The 19,939-nt window shown below is 43.2% G+C and overlaps 1 protein-coding gene across 3 annotated transcripts in view; it reads left to right on the plus strand.

Moving 5' to 3' along the window:
- The window catches only part of TRMT11 (tRNA methyltransferase 11 homolog), a 64,129-nt gene that overhangs the window by 34,380 nt on the left and 9,810 nt on the right, over window positions 1-19,939 (plus strand). For all 3 annotated transcript variants that reach the window (XM_038395379.2, XM_038395377.2, XM_038395382.2), the window contains exon 12: window positions 5,999-6,119. In XM_038395379.2, coding sequence (XP_038251307.1) covers window positions 5,999-6,119 — 121 coding nt within the window. The remainder of the gene's footprint in view (window positions 1-5,998; window positions 6,120-19,939) is intronic.

The following is a 19,939-nucleotide window of genomic DNA, read 5'->3' on the forward strand; positions in this document are numbered from 1 at the left end:
GTTTGAGGTATTGATTTGGAACCTCTGAAATGATGTGCACAGAACCAGATCATTTACTTGGTAGGACTTGTGATGCATCATCTTAATTGTATAAAAGCTCACTTCTGGTGGGGTTTTGTTTTTTTTTCAGTAAGAAATTTCAAGATCTTCCTCCTCACCTACACCTTCCTGTTTTTTCGGATGGCTGTAGTGTATTGTAGGAGATGCTTCAGGTCTGTCTTTAGCTTTCTAATATTCAGATTTTGTGGACTGGTTTGTTCACAATCACAAAGTGCTCCACCCTGGTAACGCCGTGGCTGAAGCTGTGGTGGTGGTTGGTTCGATGTCTGTTTTGGGAAACAGAACTGCAGTTTGGTTGGGTAAGAAATTTAAAACAGGGAACATAAAGATTATCAGAGAGCTTTTGAATGAAGACCTGGTAATAATACTTGTTGCACCCAAGGCAAAAAAGAGTACAGGGCACTTTCAGTTGTTATCGGGGTTTCCAATCACATTATGTGCAACAAAGACCTCCGCAACTGGGTAACTAAGAGGAACTGTGGGAGGGGGGAAACAGTAGTAGAGTCTGCTCTTCCAGCTACAGTATGAGTTGATCTGTGACCCTTTTCTGTGCTTGTGGTCATAAATAATGGTAGCTAGATTAATTTATTAATGATTAAAATGTTAGTTTTGTATCTTTGATCCAGGGTTAGCCAAGAGTGTCCCTCTCCCTGCCAGTCTCATTATGTGAAATGTAGTAATATTTGCCTAGGCTACTAAGCTCTCTTTCTTAAAAAAGCAAAACCCTCAGAACTGTTGTCTTACTTAAATTATAAACTATTTAGAGCAGAGCCCATCTCTGTTATATATCTGTACCATGCCTGGCACAATGGGGTTCTGATCCAGGACTGGAGCCCCTACACACTTCTTCAATACAAATAATGGTAGTACTTGTGGCACCTTACAGACTAACAAATTTATAGCTGTAGCTCACGAAAGCTTATGCTCTAATAAATTTGTTAGTCTCTAAGGTGCCACAAGTACTCCTTTTCTTTTTGCGAATACAGACTAACACGGCTGCTACTTTGAAAAATAATGGTAGTGTGTCCTGTCAGGGATATGTGCATAAGTGAGTCTCTGATTTAACATTTGCATTCTGCAAACTAAAAGTTGCATGAGACTTCTGTAATCAGATCTCCTAGGGATCAAACCAATATTTTCCTCCTGTCATGCTGTCTGGAGTGACACTCAACTATGAGTGCCTATCTCAGGGCAAAAAGAAAAGGAGTACTTGTGGCACCTTAGAGACTAACAAATTTATTAGAGCATAAGCTTTCGTGAGCTACAGCTCACTTCATCGGATGCATCTGTAGCTCACGAAAGCTTACGCTCTAATAAATTTGTTAGTCTCTAAGGTGCCACAAGTACTCCTTTTCTTTTTGCGAATACAGACTAACACGGCTGCTACTCTGAAACCTATCTCAGGGCAGACTGTCAGAAAACAAAGGCCAAGCTGATTGTATGTTCTATGGTTAGATTTCACCAAACCAGTAACAAATGTGAACTCTGGATCACTATAACAGTCTTACCATAGAGTCACAGACAGTCCCCTTAGTCTCTCCAGTCCATCTTGACACTCAGACAAACTGAACTTTATGATAAAAGGTTATTAAAACAAAAATTCACACTACATCAGGTTTCTCCCAGTCCCAAGAGCGCAGTCACTTACATCTGATTAATTGGTACTCCAGGTCTTACACCAAAGATAACGCTGACAGCCAATTCTATAGTAAACTAACTATTTGTTTATTAGCTAAGAAAAAGAAATGAGAGGTATTGAGAGGTTAAAGTAGGTAACATATATTAACAGGTGAGTCAAAGTTTGTAAGTCTGAAATGATAGTAGAGGTGTTAATAAACTGCCAGTTTCCAAATGTCTCTCAGGGTCCCCTGAATAACTCTGGGGATCTGTTGTCTTGTTCAGTTATTCCACCCTGTTAGAATCCAAACAGTCCAGGGATATAAGACTGTTCCTTGAATCCATATTTATAGTTTCTTCTCCAGAAAACAATCTGAATAGTGTGTTTACCCTTGATGCTGAGTAGGAAATGCAGACTGAGTCTGTGAATTCCCATTGTTGACCACAATGACCCTCGCTTTGAAGTTAGCACTGTTCTTCGTTTACATTTCCAAGAGTCCAATTGTGTTTCAGTAATTTAATCATAGTGATATAATATAGCCTGCCATTACATTATGATATAAATAGATAAGTGAAAAAATACAAGCAAGATTCCATTAATTTTCATGATATTTTAACACCTGAATACACTCTCTTACATTAACACACCTTTGATCTAGCGTTATTTAATGACATTACATTTACATTATGTATGCCCCAGTAATAGTAAACAGGATATAGACAACTGAAAACAATACAATTAACACTTTCTTGATCTATACTCACAGGTTTCAGAGTAGCAGCCGTGTTAGTCTGTATTCGCAAAAAGAAAAGGAGTACTTGTGGCACCTTAGAGACTAACAAATTTATTAGAGCATAAGCTTTCGTGATGCATCCGATGAAGTGAGCTGTAGCTCACGAAAGCTTATGCTCTAATAAATTTGTTAGTCTCTAAGGTGCCACAAGTACTCCTTTTCTTTTTGATCTATACTAACACACAAGTGAATTGGCCTGAATACACTATGGTACCTTTAACACTTCTTTGACAACACTTCTTTTAACAGATTTCAGAGTAGCAGCCGTGTTAGTCTGTATTCGCAAAAAGAAAAGGAGTACTTGTGGCACCTTAGAGACTAACATTTATTTTATTTATTTATAAATGTGTTAGTCTCTAAGGTGCCACAAGTGCTCCTTTTATCAGTTCATATACAAGTGAGTTGGCCTGTGGCTTTGGCTTGAGCTGGTCTGTCAGCATCACACCTCCCATGGGCTATTTTTGACAAGCTCAGAACCTATTGCATAGGGGTTATGTTTTCCAAAGTTGCAGTTTTTGTCACTCCCTGTGTTGCTATCCAGCCAGGCTAGGACCAACCAACTGGGCATTTGCCTGTGTGCGATCAGTTTCTGACGTTCAGGGCTAGTCTGCCTCACTCCCTCTCTTCTGGGCTTGCTTGCTCTGAACCCTGCACTGCTTTGACCAGAGAGCTGCATGCAGTGCAGAAGGGGTGACCTTGTTAGTGACTACTGCTGTCTCTTTCACTGGCGTTAGACTGTACTTGCTTAAACCACTGCCTTGCTGCAGCCATTTCCCATGAGCAGACTAGCAATGGGGAAGAGAGAAAGTGTCCTGTTTTCCACTCCTTAAGCAAGGGAAAGAAGAAACTTTCATTGTTTAAGGAACTAAGGGAGAGACTACTGCCAGCTCCCTTTCCCCTATCCTCAAGTGTTCTGAGTCTGGTTATTTTTCGTGCCATCTGTCATCCAGAAGGTGTAGAGTGTTGCTTTGGCTGTCATTTTTAATTTAATTTTTTCTTTGGATTTATACAATAATAAAACAGGGCACCTATCAAAGACTCAGCATTCCACCACAAATCACAAGAACAAAAATAAAACTAAATAGTGGCTTACCTGCCAGCAGAACACATCTCCCTTTCCTCACATGCATCAAACCCACCATCCTCTGGAGCAGCCTGCACAAATATATGTGCCTTTCAGCATGCCTTGAAGTTCAACAGATGAGAGCTAGCTTGGACCAGGAGGAAACTTGTTTCAGAGCTGAGAGCCTCTCAAGGATAATTGTATTGCCAGCCCCCCTCTTATAAATCAAGGGGGCTCCTGGTCAAGCACATTTTCTGATTGTAACTGTGGTAGTATAGCAAGAACAGAGAGGCAGTCTCATAAAAAGGTCTTGAGTGATTCAGAGTTTTATATAGGTCAAGACCATCCCCTTTTATCCGTTAATTGACTGAAGCACAGTGTATTGGGGTGCTACTTCAGGTAGCAGATAGAAATTAAACAAGTTTAGGAGTTCTTGGGCACCATAGTAGTCCCCAACACAGAAAGTGGAGAATAAATGCAGCTCAAGAGGCAAGAAGTTTATTGCTGCTTTGAGCTTTGCTGAAGAGACACACATAAGTACAAGAATTAAGGAGTCTGGAACTTCTGTCATTGACATTCCATTTTCCACTTTCCTGTGAAATCTTGTAGCTGCTTGGTATGTCTACGTGTAAAACACCACAGCAGTTGCAGCTTCGCTGATGTAGTGCTTCATTGTACGCTGACAGGAAGGCTTCTCCCGTGGTCAACAAAAGAAATCTTCTGTTGACCTAGAGCTGTGTACATCAGGAGTTAGATTGGTATAGCTGTCTCTCGGGGGTGTGGATTTTACACACTTCTGAGAGACATAGCTGTACTAATGTAAATTCCTAGTATAGACCTAAGAAACTCTAGTTCTGTTTTGGTTTGGTTGGTTTATGCAGGAGGTGGAACTCCCCTTATTTAAAAAATGCTACAGTGTTCTGTATTAATGGCCCTCAGCTCTTTACCAGCATTATTGTGAAGGTTAGTGTCTATGGCTGTTGTAGCAGGCTTTCTAATACAGTTGAAAGAAGCAAGACTTGCAACATAGGTCACATTGTTCATAATTTTTCAGCTAGCAATGCAAAATTTTACATGTATATTCTGTCTTGAGTGGCCACATTACTGTAGAATCTGAGCTGTCTCTTAATGTAGTTATCCTTACAACAACCCTGTGAAGTAGGGGACTGCTATTTTCTTCATTTTACAGTTGGGGAAACTGAGGCACAGAGACTAACTGACTTGCTCACGGTCACACAGAAAGTGTATAGATACATAGAAGAAGTATTTTAAAAAACCAAACAAACTTAGGAAGATACCATCATAGTTGTTAGTCGGTGGTGGTAGGAACTGCTTTTGCATTTTTTTTGTTTTTGTTTTCCCTAAAATGTATTTACTTTTCAATACATGTTCAGAAATGCCTCCTTGTCATAGGTAAAATATGGAGTGTCTCCCTCGTGCCTCAAGTACTCCTTGCCCTTCAAGGAATGTGTGTGGGTTAGTTTTTTAAAGTCTGACTCAGCTGCATGGTGAAGATGCCTCATATTCACACTTTCCTTTATTATATATTATAGGCTGTTAATTGAGTCAGATATATCCTCCTCTTCCCCTCCGTGAATCTCTTTTAAAACCTAATTCAGCTTTTAGCATTTTGAAAAATAAGTGGGGGAATGCAATTTCGCAGATGAAGATTCTTGGAAATTAGCCTTCTTCGTATGGCTGGTGTAGATGTAATTTTTCTGCAAGATAGAAGTTACTTAAAACATTGTGGATGCTTACTCTTTACCCACCCGTACAGAAGTTTTAACTGAATTAATTTTGGTACATTTGGTCAGCCAGTCAGTATTATTGCCCCTTGTCAAAGGGCTATCAGACCAGATTTTTTTCTTTAAGATGTCTTGCTCTGTCTGACAAAGAAAGTCCAATATGCTGCAGTCTGTTTATAACACCAGTCTCTGAATCCAAAAGATTTCAATGGCTATTAAAGAGGTTGTGTTGTAATATAGATTGAAGTCCAAGTATAATAGTCTCCCACTGGGGCGCGTCAGTAAATACACAACCACCTAAATCAGTTGATTTATCATTACATGCCTGGGAACTACTTTTAAAAAGCACAGTTCCTGATTGGCTGTTTGGGGGAATTTTCCCATGGTACTTGACATGATACAGGCATCTACACATAGAAATGTATGGCTGGAAGTGACCTCAATAGCTCAATTACCCATTTATGGAGAGCCCTATAGGAACTATTCTTCCTGTTTACAGCTAGTTCATCTGCACCAGGTCTTTTATTTGTGTCCCAAAGAGATGGGATATATGCTTATGATTTCTGAAAATATTGTTTCTGGAAACTTAGTATGGCTATAAAATGTATGGAAGCTTATAGCATAAGCCAGTTTTGAATAGATTTGTATAACTGTTGTGTTTCAGATACACACGTTACAGTTCATAGGTTGACAGCCTTCTGACTGCTTATTTCTTCCAGATACACAGAAGAGATTATACCCCGGCACCCCTGCCTGAAACTTATTAGTAACTGTGAGCAGATGCTTTCCAGCCACACGTCAAGGCGCTTGATAACCATGGAAAAGGTGAAAGAATTTGAGGTAAATTGTTCTTGGGTGTGTTGTGCGAAATTGCGGCTGTCAAATATGTGAAAGGTTTGCTCTACTGTTTGAACTGCAAAAGGGAATTTATTGTATTACCACCACCAGATTTGGTATTCAGCACTGGATTGTCAATTCTGCTGCCGCTAAGATGTTTTTATGACTGGAATTAGAGGCTTTGAAAAATGCCACATCTTAAAGACAAAAAACAAGGCTGTTGTGTTGCTCACTTAATCTGCAATGATTTAAGGTAGTTTTTTTTAAATCTTTCACGGCAAACTGGTTAATACGGTTGAGGGCAGGATCTTTGAGGGCAAGATATTTTTTCAGACGTGCTGACTGCGTGCATTTCCTATTGACTTCAATGGGGGTTGAGAGTGCTTATCTCTGAAAATTGGGTTCTAAGTCATTATATATACAGTACAAATGTCTGACATTAGTTCAGTTATGTGGGGGCCTCTTGACAGTGGTATTTAATCTCCAGCTCTCCATACAGGAAAAGTAACATGTTTTTTAAAAAATTCTTCCTCAGTCGTCTTCCTTCTGAGAAGGATCAGAGTATGGGTATCTGCAGGTCTCCTCATCCTCTCACCTCTTCCCCTCAGCTGCTTAAACTGTTAAAGATGACTAATAAAAAATCAGTCTGGAAATATAACATTAGGAAAGAGATACTTAGACATGGTAGGAAAGCACAGGCAAGTTAATAAATAGGATGTGGTTCTTAGCTAAAATATGTAGGAGGTGAGTAGGCGCTACCAGTATTTTCTTAATTTATCTGTAAAAAGCTGCTATTTTAAACAGTGGAGGTGGTTTGAAACAAGTTAGTGCTTCAGCATGATGGTATACACTAACAATCCAGCAAGCTTCCAGTCTGGATTTCATAATGCAAGTGAAGACTTAAATTGTCAAATAGCACTTACGTACTGTAACAAATTGTATAATTTGTTCAGAGCAGGTGCTGTTGACTTTGGCAGTAACAAACCATCATTTATAACTTAAAATTTTGACATGTATCTCTTTCCCCTTCCCCCACACCAGTTTTGTTTTTGTATATATTGACAGGTTTGACATTAATAGTATTCTTGGACTTCATGTTCTAATTTAAACCACTTCTTCACCCTTCTGTATATAGGCTTCAGTCATTTAGCACTATTGTGTTTTGTACATCACTTACTCTTCAGTATGAATCTTGTCAGTTCAGTGGTTGAATACTTAGTTTTGATCACCTGATTTTAGCTGGCAAATTTACTACTTAGTTAAAAATAGCACGTGCCTCTGCCCAGGGATCCAGAGACCTTTTATATAACTTAAGGGCAATGAAAGGCAATGTCCTGTTTCTACTGAAAAAGCACATGTCTAAGTAGTAAGTGAAGCTGTGTATTGTTTAACTCCTTCCCTCAGCAAATGCATACCTGCTGTTGAGTTTTTTGATATAGGGTATGTTTGGCATCACACTGTTTAGCTCCTTTTACAGGGATTTCTTAATCGACATTCTTCCTACTTTTTTTAGTATCAAACAAATGTTTTGTAGGGACATTATGGTGTCCAGTAAAAGCGAAGAAGTGACACGAAAAGAAGTTGTTTGGGAGAATTGGAGGTCTGCCCATTTGTCTTGCTGTTGTGCGAATGAGGGTTTTTTCATACTTCAGCATCTAGTTTACTTTTTCAGGCATTGTTCAGTATAATTTCATTTAATTAGGACCTAATTTTCTAATGTGTATGATAGTTCAACCACAGTGCACAGTGTCCGTGAATGACGATACGTTTTTATAAAGATAGTAAGTTTTCGATTATACTTAAGGCTACATTGTAGTCAAGGATATTTTTAGTGAGTCACAGACAGGTCATGGGCAGTAAACAAAAATTCACAGCCCATGACCTGTCCCTGACGTTTACTAAAAATACCCATGACTAAAACTTGGGGGTGGGCTGCCTGGGGCTCCCACGGGTGCTGGGGGAGGGGGACCTGGAGGTGGGGGGGGGTCCGGGACCCCTACTGGTGTGGCTGGGAGGGGTTTGGCAGGGCCGGCAGGCTCCTTATCTGCCTCCATGCCTTCCCCCACCCAGCAGCAGCAGAGTTAGGGTGTGAGAGGGGGCAGGGGGATGGGGCACAGGATGGGGTGAGTCGGGCTCTGGGCGGTGCTTACCTAGGAGGCTCCCCGGAAGCAGCAACATCCCCTTTACTCAGCTCTGTCCTCTGTGCGCTGCCTCTGCCTGCGGGCACTGCCTCCGCAGCTCCCATTGGCTGTGGTTCCCAGCCAAGGGGAGCTGTGAAACCAGCGCTCTGGGTAGAGGCAGGGTGCAGAGCTGCCTGGCCATGCCTCTGCCTAGCAGCTGAGCAAGGGGGTGTCACTACTTCCAGGGAGTCCCCAGGTAAGCGTCGCCCAGAGCCTGCCTCACCCCATCCCATGCCCCAACTCCCTGCCCCCTCCCACACCCAAACTCTGCTGGTAGGTGTGGGGGGAGGAGGCAGAGGGCGATGTTTGGATACAGCCCCAGCAGTGGCTGGTGCACCTGGTGCAGGGGCTGCCTGAGTTGCCACTAAACCAAGCGCATCGGTCACTGCAGAAATCACAGAGGTCACGGAAAGTCACAGAATCCGTGATCTCCGTGACAAACTCGCAGCCTTAATTATACTGCATAATCATCATGCAATATTGCCAGGAGTTACAAGTACTAGCAGTAATGAATAGATTGTATATATTTATGTATAGTATAAATACACTCAAACCCTGACTCCACTAAAGAAATTGACCTGTTGAAAACACTCGTCTACAATGGGTCCAATTGAACTGGTGTTGAAAATTGGTCGTGTTTATAATTTCAAGAAATTAGTGATCAAAGAGACCAAAGTAGACATGAATCCTAATTGACATATACCATAATTTTATCATAAGCAGAAAGACCACAAAACATCCTAGTAATAAACAACTTGAATTATTTTTATCTTATTAAGTTCAATAGGAATTCCTTTTATAGCTGATAAAGATTATATTTTTTGTAAATGTGCAGTAATGTACACACTTACGCAGAGCAAATTGGACAAAGTCTATACAAAAAATGTACTCCAGTATGGCACACGATGGGTGGGAAATTTTAAAAGGAAACATTTTGAGGCTTACTTTGAGCCAAGGTGTCTGTTGTTAATTGCTTTGTCCCTTCCCCATAATAAATGTGTTATGGCCCTATTGGGGGCAGGTTAATAATAGCTAGTTAATTTCTTATGAATCTGTATGAAATAAAAACCAAGAAGGTGGAAGAACAAGAAGGAAAGGAAGTGGGGGAGAAGTAAAGTTTGAGGGATACGAGGTGAGTATTTGCTACCCTTGATAAGGACCTAAAACCATTATTATAAAGGGGGCCCTTTACAGCATGAAAGTATTTTAGATTCATAGAATATAAGGGTTGGAAGGGACCTCAGGAGGTCATCTAGTCCAACCCCCTGATCAAAGTAGGACCAATCCCCAACTAAATCATCCCAGCCATGGCTTTGTCAAGCCTGACCTTAAAAACCTCAAAGGAAGGATATTCCACCACCTCCCTAGGTAACCCATTCCAGTGTTTCACCACCCTCCGAGTGAAAATTTTTTTCCTAATATCCAACCTAAACCTCCCCCACTGCAACTTGAGACCATTACTCCTTGTTCTGTCATCTGCTACCACTGAGAACAGTCTAGATCCATCCTCTTTGGAACCCCCTTTCAGGTAGTTGAAAGCAGCTATCAAATCTCCCCTCATTATTCTCTTCTGCAGATTTAACAATCCCAGTTTCCTCAGCCTCTCCTCATAAGTCATGTGCTCCAGACCCCAATCATTTTTGTTGTCCTTCGCTGGACTCTTCCCAATTTTTCCACATCCTTCTTATAATGTGGAGCCCAAAACTGGACACAGTACTCCAGATGAGGCCTCACCAATGTCGAATAGAGGGGAATGATCACGTCCCTCGATCTGCTGGCAATGCCCCTACTTATACAGCCCAAAATGCCGTTAGTCTTCTTGGCAACAAGGGCACACTGGTGACTCGTATCCAGCTTCTCGTCCACTGTAACCCCTAGGTCCTTTTCTGCAGAACTGCTGCCTAGCCACTCAGTCCATAGTTTCTTGTAGTTTCTCCCAGGGTTGGGTAGGGATTTGGTTGGATGTGGATATCTCCCATGTTTCAGTGATATTCTTTATTCAGGGTAAGTGCTATTAGAGCAAGCTTTTTCCACATAGGGGATATGAGTCTGTCCTCATCCAGGCTGATGAGGAGGCAGAGCTTAGAATTTGGCATGCATGTGGAAGCACCATAGCATGTCTGACGGTGAGGCATATGAACAGCTGCTTCTTCAGCAGATGCAGAATCTGTGAAGTTTGTGGTGTATAATCTGGTTGGTGTCCCTAAAATTTGGTTCAGTCTTTTGTTTTAGGTTAGCTGTAGGTTGAGCCAAGTTGCAGTGTACTTGATGTTACACCAGGTTAGTTTCCATGTTTCATAAGCAATCTGTTTACATGACACTGGGAAGGAGGAAACAAACAGCTAGTTTTATGTTGCATACTGTGTATTTTTCTAATTCCAAAGTACAATCAGATGAAAATTGTGTAACTACAAATGTATATGGGACAAAATAATTTCCAGCATTATTATAGGAAGTATTCTTGAGGCTCCATATCTATGCTTTAAAAGATTGACTTGTTTTTAAATTCCTGTTGTAGTTAGTTTTTTTGGAGGGAGAAGGGGGGAAATCTTTTGTCTATTCTACTTTTTTAATAAAACTGTCTAGCTTCTAGTTTTGTGGGGCTCGTTGAGTCACCCTGTAAAATATTTCGATGACTATATACTCACTTCCACTTTCTGTTTCACTACTATTCTGTGTCTGGTGTCTTTTACAGAGTAATTGATATCTATTTTGCTAGTGATTGTTCTTGTTCTGAAACTTTTAATCTGTACTCCTGACAAAATACTGATCTCTAGAGTTATAGAGGAGAGTGCTGTTGACCACACTTGAGAAATGTGCCTACGAATTGCATGTCAAGATGGGAACAAGAACTAGACTGAAAAGTGCATTCTGAACAAATGACTGCCCATGAAAAGACTTGGGAGTGAAGTGTTAACGGATTTGCAAAGTTGAAGGTTTCCAGCACCTCCTTGTCACATGGTCATTCTAGGCATCTTTATTGGTGTTGAGTTTTTCTACTGTATTTAGCAGCATCAGTTGCTAGACTTGAGCCTTTTGTCCTGTTCGAACAACTAGGTGATGTTTATAGCGGTCTAAAATTTGTACATGGGTTTCTGTAGCTACTGTCCAGTTCCAGATGTAGAACATTGGGAAGCTGTGATAAGGGTAGGAGGATTTTTTTAAAACAAAAAAACAGACATGAGTAATTACCCTGAAGCTGAACTCAGGCCCACTAGATTCAGCATAAGCTTGTACGTTACGTTTGATAGCTGCACAGCTATTAAACTAAACAAAGCTCTGTTTGTAAACTTCAGTTCTTTTCTCTTCCCCTGTCTGTTTTATTATGCTAGAAATATATTACACCATTTTTAGATTATTCTGTAAAAGCAAAACTAATGTGAAGTTGCATGATCAAATAAGTTGTAAGCACTTAGGTGGCTTTCACTTTGACATCAGCCTTTCTGGCTTTCATTTATTATAGGATGCATCATAAGCCATGTGTGGTAAATGTTTATGTAAAATAGCAGTTTAGTTGAAAATTGGTGCTGGTAAGCAGAAGATAAATATATCATGGTCCATAGCAATGATGTGGAAGAAATCATTATCAGAAAATGATAGTAGGCTAAAGGATGGTAGAAACCTGACTCTTACAAACAAAGGAGGAAATTACTTGCTTTCCTGAGCTGATATCATAGTAGTGATAGATTTTGCCAAGTTAGTGTCTATAGTTCATAGTTGGGCACTCTTGGTACCTGACCCAAAGCAATGGCTTCTAGGGAAACTTAACCTGCTTGTGCAGAGTAACCAGTTAAATGTTTTACCTCTAATATCAACTTTGGGCAGTGGTTACAAAGGAAACAAAATGACAAAACTTTTCCTATTCTTTTCCCTCCTCTCCAATTTCAGATCTGAGGAACAAAACAGAAAAAGAGGGGTGGAAGATGTCATTGCAGTGGAATAGGCAATGTTAGGGAGAGGAAGGGGAGCTTTAAGGTGATAGTTCAAATGATAAAGTTCAACTTTTGTCCCCAACCTGTTGCTTTGCTTAAAGAGTGGGAGCTGGGGAAGAAAAGGTGCAATATCTGAAAACTGCAGCTGACCATTCAATGGTACAAGAGGATTTGACACCAACACTTTAATTGTGTGAAATCTGCTGTGCTGCAGATTTAATTAACTAGTGTGGCCCACGCATCTACTGTCGGGCATATATGCAGAGAGCCTTTTGGCAGAGATACTTCTGCAGGATTAGAGCTTGTATAGACCTGCTGACTTCAGCCATTATTCAAAGGGCATATTTTAGTTCACCAGTATATTCTGCTCATTGTAATTACCTAACATCCAGCAAAAATAGTAGAGAGTAAATTATTTCCAAAAGATCATGCATGTATTTGTCATCTTATATGCCTAAGGTCAAAATATCACTACTGTTCAGATTCTATCTATTCAGATGGTCATTAGGTAACAAGTTGTCATGCTGCCTAGCATGGGACAGAGCTAAGCATGCCGATTTCAGGTCAGACTGCCAGAAAACAAACTGCGCCCCAAACTGGTGGTTTATTCTATCATAAGACTTCACCAAGCCAGTAACAAATGTGTGCTTCCAAATTACTATACTAGTTATTATGAAGCCGCAGACAGCCTTGTCAGGCGCTCTAGCCCTTCATGCACCATCCAGACAAACCAGGCTTTTGTGATAAATGAAATAAATAAATAAATTAAAACCAGCAATCACATCTATTTGGTTCTTCCAGTTGCAGTGAACCAGACACTCACCCCAGGTCAATATGTACTTCAAGATCTCACCAAATACCACACTTAGGATTGCCAGGTGTCTGGTTTTTGACCAGAACACCTGGTTGAAAAGGGACCCTGGTGGCTCCGGTCAGCACAGCTGACCGGGCTGCTAAAAGTCCAGTTGGCTGCAGTGGGGTAGGCAGTCTCCGTTCCCACCTCCGTATGGCTCCTGGGAAGCGGCCCACATATGTCTCAGACTCGTAGGCAGAGAGGTGGCCAGGAGGGCCCTGTGCACTGCCCCCACCCACAGGCATCACCCCGAGTGCTGGCTCTGCAGCTCCCATTGGCCAGGAACCATGGCCAATGAGAGCTGGGGGGGGGCACGTGTGAGGCGGGGGCAGCAGATGGAACCCACTGGCCACTCGTCCCTCCGATTTCTAGGCGGAAATATTGCCACTTTCCAGGAGCTGCCTGAGGTCAGCCCCACCCGGAGCCCCACCCCAAGCCCCCTTCTGCGCTCCCAACCACCTGCCCCAGCCCTGAATCACCCCATGCACCTCACCCCTTGCCCCGTCCCAGAGCCTGCACCCCCAATCCAGAGCCTGTATCCCAGCCTAGAGCCCCCTCCCACACTCTGAAACTCTCAGCCTCAACCCCAACCCAGAGCCGCCCCTGCACTCCAAACCCTTCATCCCCGCCCCCAAGACCACACCCCCTTCTGGAGTCCTCACTCCCTCCCACACCCAACCACCTTCCCCATCCTGAAGCCCCGTCCCACACTCCGAATCCTTCTGCCCCAGCTCAGAGCCTCCTCCTGCACCCCAATCCCTTCATCCCCAGCACTACCCCAGAGCCCACACCCCTAGCTGGAGCCCTCCCCCGCTCCCATACCCCAGCCTCCTTCCCCAGCCCTGTGAAAATGAGCAAGTGAGTGAGGGTGGGAGACAGCAAGTGATGGAGGGACGGGGGATGGAGTGAGTGGAGGGCAGAGCCTCAGAGAAGGGGTGGAACAGGGTGGGGCCATGGAGAAGGGGCAGGGCAGGAGGCAGGGCAAGATTGTTCAGTTTTCTGCAGTTAGAAAGTTGGCTGCCCCATAGTTAGTGTTCCAATCTTTAGTAAACTAAGTAAATATTTATTAATAAAAAAAAGAGCGTTATTAAAAGGTTAAAATGATCCTATACATTACAGTTGATTTTAGAGTTTGTAGATCAGGATAATTGCAGTGATGTTAAATCTGTTAGCTTGCAACAAGTCTCTCTGGATCATCCAAAAGATTGGGGGTATTTGGTCCTTTGTTCAAAGCTTCCCTTTCTTAGAAATCATAGTTCAGAGATGTGGAGCAGGAAAGAGCCAGGAGAAGTCACAGTCTTCAATTTATACCCCCAGTCCATGTGCATGGAAAGTTACTGTCTCAAATATGGAGTCAGGTATCATATGCCCTACAAGCCCTGTTGAGTCACTGGGCCTCCATTATTCATATGCTCTTTGAGGCATCCTAAGGAGGGGCCCACTGGAAGAGCTGATTCTCCTTAATGGCCCATCAGCACTTGGCTGGCTCATCTTGATGTAAATGTCTTCTGGGTGTTACCAAGGAACACAACATGTTTGAGATACAAACACATAGCAAAGAGTCTTAACTTCATATACAATGATAATACATGCATATAAATAGGATAACACTGTTCAACAGATTACATCTTTTTTAATGACAGGTTTCAGAGTAGCAGCCGTGTTAGTCTGTATTCGCAAAAAGAAGAGGAGTACTTGTGGCATCTTAGAGACTAACAAATTTATTTGAGCATAAGCTTTCGTGAGCTACAGCTCACTTCATTGGATGCATTCAGTGGAAAAATGGTACCTTACAAGGTATATAAGATTTATCACAGTTGTACAACAGTGATGAAACATCAGTGATTGTAGAATTTAGTGTAAACATAGTCATCTTTCTTTTTACAGTGTCACACTGATGTTCTAGGCAAAAATGAAATGGACAACCTGAATGCACTGACCTGCCTATTTAGTGTCGTAATAAAACAAAAGAAATGTTAAAATAGGTTTTAAATATTAGTATCTGAATGTGAAATCAGGATTGAATTTGATTTTGATCATTCCAATTCTAGTTCTTCCCTACAGAATTATGTCCATTTTGATTGATAAATTATTGGATTCAGAATAGTTCAGTGTTTGACTTTTTCCTTTAAGAAGAGAGCAAACCATAATTAAAATGTATGATCAATGGATTGACTACTTCCTTTAATCTCTTATGGATTTACCCATGTCATCTTTCTCCTACTCTCTCTCTATCTTCTCTGTATTTAAATAGATTTGTTAGCACCTGGAGTTTAATGCTGCTCTGTTTGTGTGTTTTCATGTTACATTTCCTTAGATACCTTTTGGTTTTGGTAGCTTGAGCTAATGGAATTTATTGGTAGAGACAAACTATAGGCACATATACAGGAATATATTTAACTGTGTCTAGTAGACTAAGGTAGTTGTACCCATACACACAAACTAGTATTACAGAACTTAGTTTGTCTTTTAAAATATGCATTGTAGTTTTTCTAAGTGTCATGCACTCTGAAGCCAATGGGATTCCTTGCAGTCACAAAGTTCCAATTGTGTAGATTGCTTTGTAGGCTTAGAACCTAAGATTTGCAGAATGGGGAAAGCTTCTTTGAATTTGACTATTTTAACCTTCTTACAATTTGGTGTTGAAAAATGTTCCACATTACTCTCAGGGTATTTAATATTAATAAAAACAAATGTCCACTACATCATGGTCTCCACATGGTATTGACTAAGGATATGTCTGCACTACAAAATTAGGTCGAATGTATGGAAGTCGGTTTTGTAGAAAGCGTTTTTATACAGTCAAGTGTATGTGTCCCCACACAAATGCTCTAAGTGCATGTAGTCGGCGGACTGTGTCCACAGTACCGAGGCAACCGTCGACTTCCGGAGCTTTGCACTGTGGGTAACTATCCCACAGTTCCCGCAGTCTCCACTGCCCATTTGAATTCTGGGTAGAAATCCCAGTGCCTGATGGGGCTAAAACATTATTGCGGGTGGTTCTGGGTATATATCATCAGGCCCCCGTTCCCTCCCTCCCTTCCTCCGTAAAAGCAAGAGCAGACAATCGTTTTGTGCCTTTCTTCTTGAGTTACCTGTGCAGATGCCATAACATGGCAAGCAGGGAGCCTGCTCAGCTAACCGTCACCGTATGTCTCCTGGGTGCTGGCGGACGTGGTACTGCATTGCTACACAGCAGCAGTTTATTGCCTTTTGGCAGCAGACAGTGCAGTATGATTGATAGCCGTCGTCGACGTAATCCTGGGTGCTCTTTTAACTGGGCGCCTGGGCAAACATGGGAGTGACTCAGCCAGGTCATTTTCCCTTGTTTCATCTCATGGCGATTGAGTCCTACCGGCAGTGCACTGTCTTTTAATCTGCAGCTAGCAGAAGACGATGGCCAGTAGTCATACTGCACCGTCTTCTGCCGAGCACCCAGGAGGTGACGATGGCTAGCAGTCGTACTGCACAGTCTGCTGCCAGCATGATGTATAAAAATAGATGAAGTGGCTCAAAACAAGAAATAGACCAGATTTGTTTTGTATTCATTTTCTCCTCCCACCCTCCCTCTGTGAAATCAACAGCCTGCTAAACCCAGTTTTGAGTTCTATCGTTGAGGTTTTTGAGTTCTATCCTTGAGGTGGCCATTCAGTTTCTCGCAAAGCCACCCGCTTTGTTGATTTTAATTCCCTGTAAGCCATGTCGTCAGTTGCCCCTCCCTCTGTCAGGGCAACAGCAGACAATCGTTCTGCGCCTTTTTTCTATGCAGACGCCATACCACGGCAAGCATGGAGCCCGCTCAGATCACTTTGGCAATTAGGAGCACATTAAACACCACACGCATAATCCAGCAGTATATGCAGCACCAGAACCTGGCCAAGTGAAACTGAGCGAATAGGCGACGTCAGCATGGTGACGAGAGTGATGAGGACATGGACACAGACTTCTCTCAAATCACAGGCCCTGCCAATGTTGGCATCATGGTGCTAATGGGTCAGGTTCATGCAGTGGAACGCCGATTCTGGGCTCGAGAAACAAGCACAGATTGGTGGGACCGCATAGTGTTGCAGGTCTGGGATGATTCCCAGTGGCTGCGAAACTTTCGCATGCGTAAGGGCACTTCCATGGAACTTTGTGACTTGCTTTCCCTTGCCCTGAGGCGCAAGAATACCAAGATGAGAGCAGCCCTCACAGTTGAGAAATGAGTGGCAATAGCCCTGTGGAAGCTTGCAACACCAGACAGCTACCAGTCAGTCGGGAATCAATTTGGAGTGGGCAAATCTACTGTGGGAGCTGCTGTGATCCAAGTAGCCAACGCAATCAAAGATCTGCTGATATCAAGGGTAGTGACCCTGGGAAACGTGCAGGTCATAGTAGATGGCTTTGCTGCAATGGGATTCCCTAACTGTGGTGGGGCCATAGATGGAACCCATATCCCTATCTTGGCACCGGAGCACCAAGCCAGCAAGTACATAAACCGCAAGGGGTACTTTTCAATAGTGCTGCAAGCACTGGTGGATCACAAGGGACGTTTCACCAACATCAACGTGGGATGGCCGGGAAAGGTACATGATGCTCGCATCTTCAGGAACTCTGGTCTGTTTCAAAAGCTACAGGAAGGGACTTTCTTCCCAGACCAGAAAATAACCGTAGGGGATGTTGAAATGCCTATAGTTATCCTTGGGGACCCAGCCTACCCCTTAATGCCATGGCTCATGAAGCCATATATAGGCAGCCTGGAGAATAGTCAGGAGCTGTTCAACTACAGGATGAGCAAGTGCAGAATGGTGGTAGAATGTGCATTTGGACGTTTAAAAGCATGCTGGCGCAGTTTACTGACTCAGACCTCAGCGAAACCAATATTCCCACTGTTATTACTGCTTGCTGTGCACTCCACAATATCTGTGAGAGTAAGGGGGAGACATTTATGACGGGGTGGGAGGTTGAGGCAAATTGCCTGGCTGCTGGTTACACACAGCCAGACACCAGGGCGGTTAGAAGAGCACAGGAGGGTGCGGTGCGCATCAGAGAAGCTTTGAAAACCAGTTTCATGACTGGCCAGGCTACTGTGTGAAAGTTCTGTTTGTTTCTCCTTGATGAAACTCCCACCCCTTGGTTCACTCTATTTCCCTGTAAGCTAACCACCCTCCCCACCTCCCTTCGATCACCGCTTGCAGAGGCAATAAAGTCATTGTTGCTTCACATTCATGCATTCTTTATTAATTCATCACACAAATAGGGGGATAATTACCAAGGTAGCCCAGGAGGGGTGGTGGAGGAGGGAAGAAGAAGGCCACACAGCACTTTAAAACTTACTGAATACCAGCCTTCTGTTACTTGGGCAATCCTCTGGGGTGGAGTGGCTGGGTGGCCAGAGGCCCCCCCACCACGTTCTTAGGCGTCTGGGTGAGGAGACTATGGAACTTGGGGAGGAGGGCAGTTGGTTACACAGGGGCTGTAGCGGCGGTCTGTGCTCCTGCTGCCTTTCCTGCAGCTCAACCATATGCTGGAGCATATTAGTTTGATCCTCCAGCAGCCTCAGCATTGAATCCTGCCTCCTCTCATCGTACTGCCGCCACCTTTCAGCTTCAGCCCTCTCTTCAGCCCGCCACCTCTCCTCCCGGTCATTTTGTGCTTTCCTCCACTCTGACATTGTCTGCCTCCATGCATTCATCTGTGCTCTATCAGTGTAGGAGGACAGCATAAGCTTAGAGAACATTTCATCGCAAGTGTGTTTTTTTCGCCTTCTAATCTTCACTAGCCTCTGGGAAGGAGAAGATCCTGTGATCCTTGAAATACGTGCAGCTGGTGGAGGAAAAAAAAAAGGGACAGTGGTATTTGAAAAGACACATTATAGAACAATGGGTACACCCTTTCACGGTAAACCTTGCTGTTAACATTACATACATAGCACATGTGCTTTCGTTACAAGATCACATTTTGCCTCCCCCCACCGCGTGGCTAACAGCAGGAAACATTTCTGTTCAACCATAGGCAAACAGCCCAGCAGGAACGGGCACCTCTGTATGTCCCCTTAAGAAAAGCACCCTATTTCAACCGGGTGACCATGAATGATATCACTCTCCTGAGGATAATACAGAGAGATAAAGAACGGATGTTGTTTGAACGCCAGCAAACATACACTGCAATGCTTTGTTCTACAGTGATTCCCAAGGACGTGCTACTGGTCTGGAGTGGTAAAGTGTCCTACCATGGTGGATGGAATACGGCTGCCCTCCCCAGAAACCTTTTGCAAAGGCTTTGGGAGTATATCCAGGAGAGCCACGAATGCCAGGGCAAATTAATCATTAAATATGCTGGCTTTTAAACCTTGCATAGTATTTTAAAAGGTACACTCACCAGAGGTCCCTTCTCTGCCTGGTGGGTCCGGGAGGCAGTCTTGGGTGGGTTCGGGGGTACTGGCTCCAGGTCCAGGGTGAGAACAGTTCCTGGCTGTCGGGAAAACCGGTTTCTCCGCTTATTTGCTGTGAGCTATCTACAACCGCCTCCTCATCGTCTTCCTCGTCCCCAAAACCTGCTTCCATGTTGCCTCCATCTCCATTGAAGGAGTCAAACAAGACGGCTGGGGTAGTGGTGGCTGAACCCCCTAAAATGGCATGCAGCTCATCATAGAAGCGGCATGTTTGGGGCTCTGACCCGGAGCGGCTGTTCACCTCTCTGGTTTTCTGGTAGGCTTGCTCAGCTCCTTAAGTTTCACGCAGCACTGGTTCAGGTCCCTGTTATGGCGTCTGTCCTTTATGCCCTGGGAGAATTTCACAAATGTTTTGGCATTTCGAAAACTGGAACATAGTTCTGATAGCATGGATTCCTCTCCCCATACAGCGATCAGATCCCGAA

Source organism: Dermochelys coriacea, chromosome 3, assembly GCF_009764565.3.
Source record: "Dermochelys coriacea isolate rDerCor1 chromosome 3, rDerCor1.pri.v4, whole genome shotgun sequence".
In the NCBI taxonomy this organism is placed as follows: domain Eukaryota; kingdom Metazoa; phylum Chordata; order Testudines; family Dermochelyidae; genus Dermochelys; species Dermochelys coriacea.